At 33.3% G+C, this 11525-nt stretch overlaps 1 protein-coding gene across 2 annotated transcripts; it reads right to left on the reverse strand.

The window, feature by feature from the left end:
- Positions 1-3403: 3403 nt before the first annotated feature.
- LOC125675251 (charged multivesicular body protein 2a-like) lies at positions 3404-11458 on the reverse strand. Of its 2 annotated transcripts, none has more exons than XM_048912776.2 (6): positions 11374-11458; positions 9684-9889; positions 9231-9410; positions 7087-7217; positions 6800-6861; positions 3404-5235 (listed from the first exon to the last, which is right to left on the reverse strand). In XM_048912776.2, exons 2-6 carry the CDS (start codon positions 9855-9857, stop codon positions 5114-5116), a joined length of 669 nt encoding a protein of 222 aa, XP_048768733.1. In that variant the 5' UTR covers positions 9858-9889; positions 11374-11458; the 3' UTR covers positions 3404-5113. The 2 variants fall into 2 exon arrangements, with proteins under 2 accessions (XP_048768733.1, XP_048768734.1); XM_048912777.2 differs by having other exon boundaries at positions 11281-11397.
- Between the last annotated feature and the right edge of the window lie 67 nt (positions 11459-11525).

The following is an 11525-nucleotide window of genomic DNA, read 5'->3' on the forward strand; positions in this document are numbered from 1 at the left end:
AGAAATTACGTGATATCGGCGCCAACAGCTGACACAAAGGTCATATTAAACTGTTATCCACGAACCTACCAAATCCTATGATATCAATGAATATAACTTAACAATCAACGAGTATTTCATGTTACTATAATACGAAAATTTCAAGCCAAACACATTTCTATTTATGATTTAAAAAGTTTAATTCAGTTGATAATACAGTGAAAAGTTCAGAATTGAAAATTTCAAAGTTCGTGCTGGTTAAAGCTCAAGAGTAATGCTATTGAAGGAAACCGTTTTTCGTCTGTCCAATACTTTAACTTCAGAACCAATGCACATAGAGACGACTTTCGAAAGTTCAAATTATACTCGGACGTCGTTAGGTTCAGATTAACTTGCTTGCAGGTAAATTAGCGTAGTTAGCGATTATAAGGTTACTTTCTATGCTGCTTATTCCCAACCGCTGCTTCAATAATTAAACATTAATTCAAAATGTATCGGTATTCAATACTTGCATAATTTATGTGTTGTATAATACGCAATTTCCGAGGTGCCCAATAGTTATTTCCCTTTGTGAAAGTCTTGCGCACAGTGAGACGTAAAACATACTTTCGTCAACATGCGGTGGGTACAAATGCTTATCGCTGCCTTCATACATGTATATTGCCCAAAGGATGATTATCAGACATCTAGCAATCACCCAAACTGTTGGGACATACAACTTTAGTAAGTTAAATTTATAAGTATTTGATAATAAAATAGCTCAAACAAAAATCGATAATCACCATCTTTCTTTAATTAAAGTATCACTCATGCAGAAGAGGAAATAAAAAATATTAATGTAATGGCCTAATTAAGACATTTTTCTTCATATGGTCAGTTTAATGTACATGTATACCAACGGCTGATATACACAAAATTTACACTTTCATCCTTATTTACATAGCTAGTCCATAATATAAGTATACATCTTGTATCCACACAAGCATTCAACGGAATACTAAACGTACCTCCATCATAGAAGAGCTGATATCTCGGAATCTGCGTATTGGATAAGAGGGAGACTTGAGTTATTTGTTTATCTTATCATAATATGATTAATAAAGCTTCTCATCCTATATATCACTTACTTATGAATGATTTATGTTCGTTTGTTTGAAACGAATATGAACATAAAGGCACAATTGCTTAGGCCTACTTGATTAAGATTTATTCCGATATACTAATTGATAATTCTAAAGTCTAGAACAGTGCAGGGATTCTAAATTACAATTAAACAGGGTGATTTCCTCAGAGGTAGGTACATGTATTACGTTAAGTAGACAGGCTATTCCAGACAGATCGACATTCATTTATAATTGGCTACATCTAACAGATTATTGTACCAGAAAGGTTGTCTATATAATTAAACAGGCTATTCCAGACAGGTTATCTCTTAAAGGACACATCTCGTGTTTTCAAAGTATACAGAATAATATGTGTTTTGTCTTCCTTATGTTTATAGAAATTAATTGTAATAGTTCGCTCGCTGAAGTATTGTGATAATTAGCCACAATACGGACTTAAATCTAAGCCCCGATTTCAAAAAGCCTAGTTAGGTAGTCACGTGGTACAGTGACGTCATATTCGACCTTCGTTGATCAACTTGTTGAAAAAGTAGTGTTAGAAATTTTTAAAAACTCGGATTTTAGGGGCCTAATTAATTACCATGGATAACATTTATTTCGATGTTGACAAATTTCCCGAGTCTTATATCATTTAGCCATCAGTGCATACAAATAGCGACCCAAATGTAGCGAGAAAAGCGAGTATGAAATCTGCATAAATTTGCGAGTAAATAATGTTTACATGGGATCACTATTTAAACACTATTTGGTAATGTCATTTCTGTAAACAACTGTAATTAGCGTTGTTGCTTTTCTAAAATAAACAGTGCAATTATTATTAAATTTATTTTTGGAGAAGTTAGATAGGCCTAAATTATGATACGATTATGTATCATTGACAACTAGGCCTACTGTCACGGGTGCATTTCGAAAAGAAAATAATAATAATGATCAAACTTATTGTGAAAATCACAATACTTTAAAATTATATTATTCAAGCAATTTCATTAATCATTATATTTTGTTATCTACACGTTGTTACTTAGGAAATGGGAGCGCGGCGTGCTGTTGTTGTAAACACGTACGCGTTCCTTTAAAAAAAAAATGAAAGCATTATAATTCAATTCAAAGTTGTGAAATATCATATTTTATTATTTATAATTGAAAGTTCAATTATCTTTTATTTTTAAATTTCTTTTTTAAAACTACCAGTTGGTAGACATTGCTAGCGAAGTTCTACAAATATGTTGTTATAAGGTGAAGGTCAAGTTGGTGCGAGTGTGTATTGAATTTGAGAGCAGAACGGAAAGCATATGCCGTTGGCCTATATATATGTAACAGTGCGTAGGTTCGATAGAACCATTTTCTCGCAGTTTATCTACGTCTTTGTCCAAGTGCTTGTTTAAATAAGTACAGGGACAAATTCTACTGGGTTTTTTTTTTATGGCAAAGTCGTTGTGCCGACAAAAATATTCACGGCTTGTCCTGGCATACCTTCCTTCGAAAATTGATAAAATAAACAGTCTTAATCCTTTCTACTGACAGCATGTACATCCTTAAACGTCATAAAACACATTGATGCAGTGTTATTTACAAGCCGTTAATGTGATAATTGTTTGTTTGTCAATTAAATCTAATCTGTTTATGAAATGGCTAACAACTGTTTTCAAATCTTCTCGCTCGAGGTCGCATATGACGTCACAGATAATGGCGCGTAAAATATCGAAGATAATATGCATATCGCAAGATTTGAATTTCATCGCTTTCAAACTCGAAAATTACGCAAATTGTTTCATTTAAAACACATATAAAGTAGTTTTAGACATGAAATGAATTAATTTTGCTGAAAAAATTAAAAAGTTTAAAAACATGCGATGTGTCCTGAAAGTTCATTTCCAAAAACTGATCGGCATTAGTTTAATTAAACAGGCCATTTCAACGCACATTCAGCTCTAATTTAAAAAGCCTGCTTCCACAGCAAGGTCCACTGCACCTTATTCAGACAGGTTATTTTCGCAAACAGATTATTTGAAGCTTTATCAAATTAAACAGACAAGTCGTCTCTTACTTGATAAAGCAGATTATTTGGTTATTCCCACAGAGAAGTCAGCAGTAGCTTTTTTACTTTGTATATGATCATTCACAATAACAAAATAAAAAGAACTGGGGCAAATTCCACTTTACTCAGGCTACCTAATTCTGTTTTTAAAACTGTGTTTAGGACTCTCTCTCTTTTGATAATTCTGATTCACTAGCTGAGTCTATGGGGATAACAAAATCTGTCAATGAAGAGGAAGATTTTATAAAATAAACACTAGGAACAATGTTACATGATTTATTATTTCAACTTCTTTTCTGAGGATCATTAAATATATGTACATGCATGTATCTGTCCTTTTCATGTTCTGACATTTACGAAATTTACAAATTATGAAATGGACAGGACACTAAATAATACGGTATTATCCATAGACAACATGACAGTGTAGGCAAATAACTTGCTTAAAAATATACAAAATGTGTTGACGTTTGATCTTATTATCATTTTATTCTCAAACATTATTTCAACTACAGTTAATTCATGTAATAATAGGAAACTGTACATCCAAAGGATATATGTACTTATAAAAACTGAAAGTTTGTTTAGAAATAACAACCAATAATAGAAAACAAAGTTTCAACGTATTGAATGTTTCCTCTCTATAAATCGTTTTAATAACATCTCTCATTGGATGATGGTATTGTTGATTGCTTTCTTTATCAAAGAAATACAGTCCAGTTTTTTGGAAATGCAGATTTGAATAAATATTTTAACAAGAGCTGTCAAAAAACAACATAATTTGCCAAGAAGCATGACTCCACTTAACTATTCCCTTTAGTTCAAAAGGTTGAAGTTTTTGAAAAGCAAGTCAAAGCTCTAGGTCAAAGTCACTAGATCAAATGTTTTGGTACCATATAAAAGACCTGGTCATGTGGCATCTATATCTGAAATATCAAAGCCCTATCTCCCCTGGTTGAAAAGATAACGCCAAGATTAAAGTTTTTCCTGCAAGTGTGATGCTGATGCATCATCCCTGCAGGATAAAAAAGAATAGATTATATAAAGATTTAAATATATATTTTAAAGGGTAAATTATATATATACACTGTATGAAATGTCATTTCTAAATTTTATTTTTGTACAGTCACTGTAGTTTTAACAACATTCAACTTTTTCTTCTCCAATACCTGTCGGACCATTTTATGTATTCAGTTTAATTATTCAAGTCGTCAAAATATCTATGGATTAAGTGGCAGAGTACAATGAAAAATTATCAGTAATAATATACTAATACTTTTAAAAATCTACTCATGGCACTGCATCTAAAAGAAAAAAGAAAAATAAAGACCTGCTTCACTTGAAATTCAAAATTAACATATTGGTTACCATTCTACTACATGTATTAGAATTTAAAGACTGGAGAGAGGCGATATTGATGCAATACTAGATAATAATCACAATAACAGCTACGTCAGTTTTGATGCATTCTACTTTTTTCTCTGCTTCCTTTGAAATAATTTCTCTTTGAATTGGAAATAGATGAGTACCAAAATACTAAAAATTAACGATTAATCATATACTAAAAATTAACGATTAATGACATACTATACCACGTGTCACATGTCAGTATGCTTTGTATTCATGAAATCTTGATAAACATTTAAACCATGAATCAATAACAAAAGCAACAAAAAATACAAAAATTAGATATGACTCTAAATGAATGAGAACAAGGCTATAAAAACAGTTTTCCACTACATAAACAATATTTGTCTAGAAACTGGGTTATACACAGCTATGCACCTCTATCACATTAATCAGGCTGAATGTGTGTAAATCTCCTGCCCAGTGCTGGCTCCTCCTTGTTGCGCAACTCGTTCCTGATTATCTCCCCCTTGGTGTTCATTAAAATACTGTCATTGCAGGCACACATACATTTCATTCATTCCCACTCAGATCACTCATGACAATCAACTTTGAACGTGCCTTCTCACTGCCGCCTCAAATTTTCAAGCCGTGCCTCCAGGTCAGCATCAGCATCACTAACTCCTGCAGCCTGAGGTTGTTTTTCCGCGGTTTTGGTGCCTATAGTATTGCTTGCATTTGGGATGTCTGGTAAAATATAAAGTATAAAATTATATATTTTTCTGTGGTACAGTCCAAACATTTTGAATTGTGGTTTGATAAATTTTTTGGGGCATCAGATTTTTGGTTTTATAAAAAAAATTGATGACACCATGGTAATTGCTGATAAAGAATGACTGATATATATACATACAATGTACTAAGGAGTTTCGCTCATCTCAATGGTCATACCGTAAAACATACTAGTGAATATGCAACATTACAACCCATCCTTACAAATTGATAAATGTACCATTATATTCTTCTAATTCACAAGAATTCTATTTTGGCATAAATTAACACTTAACACAAATATAAGATTTTTGTCAATAAAGTATGTTTCATAGAGATGACAAATTGATCCTCCTGAAAATTGTGTCATACAAGTATTAAAAAATCTGATCGAATAGAAATGTCCCTGCATGTGCCTTTTTTTGATAATGACCATATTGTCACCTGTTTGATGACATGCGCTCCATTTGGGGGGGGGGGGGGGGGGGGGGGGTTGGGTTTAAAACAGTAATACAGGTAAACTTCAAAAACAATCATATCCATAATGCCAATTCAAAATAATTTTTAGTAGGTATTGAATATTTAGTGTATTGTTGTAGTGCATTGATTTACAAAGTACAGAATACAGATGTATATTAAATTCAGACTCATTTTTTGTGAAGTGTTTGTATCAAATGATATGATTTGTTAAATGTATCATTATCAATAACATCATAATGGTACATGTAAGTACTCGGTATTGTTACTTTGCTATTTAAACTGATTAAAGCGATACAAGGAAGAATTGTTTTAGCACACTAAAACTGATGTCTCCCCTTCCATTTTACAATGTACATAGTTCTTTAAAACATTAGGGATTACTTTAAAGTGGAAAATTAGACTTCGGTACATAACCTTTGCATAAAATGCATATGAGCTTCAAACAAGGAACAGTGTTGTGAACATATGATGGTAAATCAAACTTTCCAACATATCAAATATGAAAGGCCTACATATTGTACGTCAAAAAACAATTTTTTTTAAAAATATGGTCCAGAAAAAAAAAAATGTTCCAAAAATTCTTTTATTTGACCTTTACATAAAAGATCATAGGTCATCAAAAATGACATGTGACACATTGTCTTATTATGGTATACCCACATACCAAATATGAAAGGCCTTATGTCAAAAGACAAACAAGTTATGGCCTGGACAAACTTTGTATGAGAAGTAGAAGAAGAAGAGGAAGAAGAAGTGGAAGAAGAATTCACACTACAACAACATGTCCCCTACTGGGAAGGGGAGATATAAGTAACACATTAAGAATACAATAAAATGTTGCAAGTTTTGTGACCAGAATTTTTTTTCCAGACATAGTGTGCAGCTATAAGTAGGACATTAGACAAAATCTGACTCATCCAAAAACAGAGATATGCTAATATATTCGTGCATACATACGAATTTCAGAATAAAAATTCTTATTATCAATTTTAAAATTTTTGCAAATGGTTTATCTTATTTCAGGGTAAACTGATTCATTCAACTATATAAAATAACTTACCTGAAAGTTGATCTGTTAGTTGCAATCCTAACTCATCAAGAACTTGAGAAACAATGGCATCACTGAAAGAAGAAATTCACAGTTAACATGGATTTAATAGAAAGTTCTTGGTATTTTTAATTGAGATTGGAGCTAACGTTCAGCCCAAAACCTTCCCTAAAAACTTTTAAAATTATTATGCCAAAAATTTCAAATTTAATATTCCAGTTTCTATACTCTTTCCTCACAACATTAGGGTTGACTTTCACCATTCATCCCCCACCCCCTATACAATGAGATCCACATACCTCTCTTCCTCATCGTCTTCATCTCCCATGGCATCATCAATGGCGTCATTCATCATTTCCTCCTTCATGTCCATGACCTCAGACTGCTTCTCAAACTCCATCATAATCTTCTGGATCTGGGGCAGCTTAAGCTGAGAACACAAATCAGTTTTACATGAGTCTAGTTTCAAAACATTCCTATTCAATGAAATTGCTACTCAAGCACATGTACTTATCATTTACATGTATATTATTTGATGATTGATTGATTGAATATTGTTTTACGTCTCTCTTGAGAATATTTCACTCATATGGTGAAGGGCTGCAAAATTTAGGCCTATGCTCGGTGCATATGGCCAGGGATCTTTATCGTGCAACACCTGCTGCGACAAGGGACCTTGGTTTTTGTGGTCTCATCCGAAGCACCGCCCCCATTTAGTTGCCTCTAACAACAAGCAAGGGGGTACTGACAATAACTATGAGTAGAATTGATCAGATGCATCAACTAAGATCTTACTTTTCTTTAGACAGAGCATAAACTGTACCGCCGCGGTGGCCTAGAGGTTAGAGCGTTCGCCCCGCATGCGGAAGTCCGGGGTTCGAATCCCGGCCACGACAGACCTAAGTCGTTAAAACAGATAGTGACAATTCCATCGCCAAACACTCAGCATCAGGTGTGAATGTCACGGGTCCTCAGGGATGACCTTAAAAACGGATGACCCGTGTCACAATAGGTGTGGCACGCTAAAGAACCCTCACTGCTCAATGGCCATAAGCACCGAGCATAGGCCTAAATTTGAAGCCCTTCACCGGTCTTGGTGACGTCTCCATATGAGTGAAAAATTCTCAAGCGAGACATTAAGCAAGATACAATCAATCTTCTGTTCTTTGCTTGTTTCCAATGAACAAGTGCCTTTTCTACAAAGTCGTTTCTTTTCAAGGGCAACATTTTTACTTTCATCACTTTTGACTGTTTCTCAATTTTGTAAGAATTTGATTTTGTGCTGAAAACCTCTTTCACAGCCAGCTGTATGAACAGCTGATGTGTGTTAATCTAACCATGAGTTACAAATTAGGAAACTATTCTCTGTGATAAGTATGTATAAGATGGCATAATTTCCACAGAGGATCTCTGGGAAATTGTTATGAGAAATGTTATTGTTATGAGGAATGTTAATGTTCTGCTGAGGATCAGGAGTAACTGCCATGGCTAATTTGTGATCGGATAAACTCACATGTCTACTCAAAGTAGCGTGCCGAAAATTGGTGTTTTTTGCAGCCTTAGTCTTTCTGTTTGATTTATCATGATTATTATGTTAGACCTGACAAAACATAACCCATCTTCACTTAATCAATACCACAAATAAATCAATAAAAAATTTTAGCTTCGGATAGTCCCTCTTCACCACAAAGTTTGTGTGATGAATCTCCTGTTGAACAATCTGTCTTGTCCTGGTCATCAATATCTGTCGTGTCCATGTTATTGTTTAGATCAACTTTTTGGTTTAGAGAAGTGGTTAATTTACCATGCTTGGGGTCTAGATCTATCTTTAAAACTTTTTTCGGCAGCATGGCATCATTAAACATATGGCAAGTGTTTATTGTTTTAAGAATACAATTCCGAACTGATAATGGCGCAAATATAGGGAAAAATTTGGCCACTCTCTTTATTTGAATTGTCCAGATGAGTGATGAATGCATCCTGTGGACCCCCATATAATATTAAATTAATACATCCTGGACAAATTTATTGCATGAAATACACAAGATGCAAGGCAAAATGAACCAATTGTGAACAGTGACCTGGTTTATGATATTAATCAACAAAGATTGACGACTACATGACTTAAACAACACCATACATGTACAGTTACATTATAATCTACTTCTGACTCTCATGCTATTCTGTTGCACATATCTTGAAAAGCAAAACTCAATTCAAATCATATTCAACCTACAGTACTTCTTCAAAATTGACTGATTTTATGTACATGCAAATGTATGGATTTAATTGTTTAACTTATAAAATGACAATTAGACAAGTGAAATGTACCAGTTTTAATAAATTACAATACAATCCTTTAGTGATCTATGACTGTATCTGAGATAAAAGTGATTACAAACAGGAATTTCTGACCTGTTCCCACTGTTACATATGAACCTACCTGTTTATTCATGGTCATCATGGCTTTAGTGACTCCTTTCATGGCCTGGGCCATTGCGTTGTTTGATTTAAGGGTTTGGATTTTCAAGGACACTGCCTGGATGTTGGCCCTCATTAAGATAAATTTCTTCACATACCTCCTGGTCCGCACTAAATCTTTGGCCATGACCTTAACAGCATCCTAACAAACAGTTTGGTAAGTATATACACTGAAACCATGTCTTTCTAAGTATCTTAATAAGAACATAATTATCATATGTGTGATTACAGTAAGCATGGTAAGATTCGAGAGCAATTCAAAATGCATTATTAACATGTCAGATTAAAAGTATTAAGGAGAATCAGATCATACAATACATGCACATGATAAATTAAATTCATGTGGATTTTGTCCATTCACGTATTTTCCAGATGATGACATATATTTGCACAACATATTGTGTCCACAGCTTACCATTTGTCCTTTCTTGGCCATGTTTTTTATGTCAGCAATGACCTTTTTCTCCTGTTGCTCCATTTTGGACCTCTCCCTATCCAGGTCCCGCATGGCTTTGTTCAGAGCTCTCTGGTTCTGCCTCAGCATCTCCTCTGGCGTCTTCTTGCGCCCAAAAAGCCATTCTAGTGGCATAGTTGTTTACCAATTGTCAAGATACCTAATACCTACAATCACATTCTCAATGATCACATATATACATAATACCAATCATTATGTGACCAGAGAGGTCTTGTTTCCAATTACATGTCATAAAAACACAAAGGTACCATTTCAGAGAAGCTAAAAAGGGATGAAAATAAATATCTTCAACATAATGAATTTGTCAGATCCCATCTCTGCTTACAAATTTCAGAAATTACAATGTCATGTTTGGTGGGATTATTGAATTTAGTTTGACAGGTGTAAGCTGCCAGGTTCTTTTTAGGCCTTAATTTCAAGGGCCTCGAACTTTCCAATTGGGAAAAATAGCGACATTTACTTGAAATAAGGAAAATTGGGAAAAACGTTTCATACAACAAAGGGAAAAAACAAACCAGCTCACTAAGGTATAATTGGACTCCTTCTGACTTTCAGTTTGGTCAAAGCTTATCTCATTTAAATTAGGAGAGGCAAAAAAAAAAAAAGGTTTACTTAACAATTTTGAAGCAAAAATTATTATGTGTGGGCCTGTGAAGGAAATTCATAAACAATAATGTTACTCTGCTTTGATTTAATTTCATTGTTTGGAAATTTTAAAGCAAAAATTGGGGAAAATACCTGCTTTTTAGCATTGGGAATGGGACCTTCTTTTACACCCCCGACCCTAAAAAAAACCTGTAAGCTCTGTGGAATCAAAAGTAAAAGAAATATTTGAAGACATGGATGTAGACTGGTTTTATTTCTCATAGATGTAAATATAATTATGTTTTATTGTTGGTGTTTTTTTTTTGTTGTTGTTGTTGATTTTTTTGGTTTATTACATATATAGAAATTAGAAAGCCAACTACATATGAAAATACAGTACATACGAGTTGAGTAAAAAATGCAATCATGTTCAATGGCAGAGGAATTGAACAAATATCATTTGTAATGCTTACAGATTCTATAAATGTATACCATAATCAGTTAGGAGTTAAATTTTACCTATTTCGCTCTCACTCTACTTAAATAAATAGAATATTTTTTTCTCAACAAACAGCTCAAAACGATGAAAACTTTTCCTGACAATATCTTAGAACTAAATGTATATCCCTTTAACAACTGAAGGATTATAAGACGTTATGCGGGTTGATGAAAATTTACTGAAAATCAATCAAATATGCTACAACACAAAGAGAGAAAATTCGGAATGATTGCTGAATAATTCGACTTAGACATAATGCTTCATTTTGTTTACGTGTAATAATTTATTTATAAGTCATTCAAATATTTATGATATTATTATAACAGTCCAAAAAAAATGCGACAAGATCTAGATCTAAATAGATCTATTTATTTAAAAAAAAAAAAAAAAAAAAAAAAAGATTCTTATTCATTTCATTGTAGGCCTAACAACTAAACAAGAAACAAAGCTTACCTCTAGCAATCTCGTAAATTAATGTATAATAAAGCTACATCTACTAATAATCATAACAAATATAACATGATGCTTGTCGAGATTTAGAAATACCTGAGAGAAGAAAATATGACAGTGAGTCAGGAAATATTCAGGGCCGTGTTTTGAAAATGACGTCAAAACTTTAGTCTCTAAACAAATTGCATCAAGTTACATATTTTTTCTCTAAACATACATAAAAAATACTTCGTACTATTGTGTATATC

Source organism: Ostrea edulis, chromosome 3 (genome assembly GCF_947568905.1).
Source record: "Ostrea edulis chromosome 3, xbOstEdul1.1, whole genome shotgun sequence".
Taxonomy (NCBI): Eukaryota; Metazoa; Mollusca; class Bivalvia; order Ostreida; family Ostreidae; genus Ostrea; species Ostrea edulis.

Bases quoted from the DNA above. Each gene is read 5' to 3' on its own strand.
- LOC125675251 (XM_048912776.2), bottom strand. From the start codon at position 9,857: ATGCCACTAGAATGGCTTTTTGGGCGCAAGAAGACGCCAGAGGAGATG. The intron at 6,862-7,086 runs GTATGTGGATCT...TTCTTCTTTCAG, and splicing joins GAAGACGATGAGGAAGAGAG to TGATGCCATTGTTTCTCAAG. The intron at 5,236-6,799 runs GTAAGTTATTTT...ATATTTTACCAG, and splicing joins ACTAACAGATCAACTTTCAG to ACATCCCAAATGCAAGCAAT.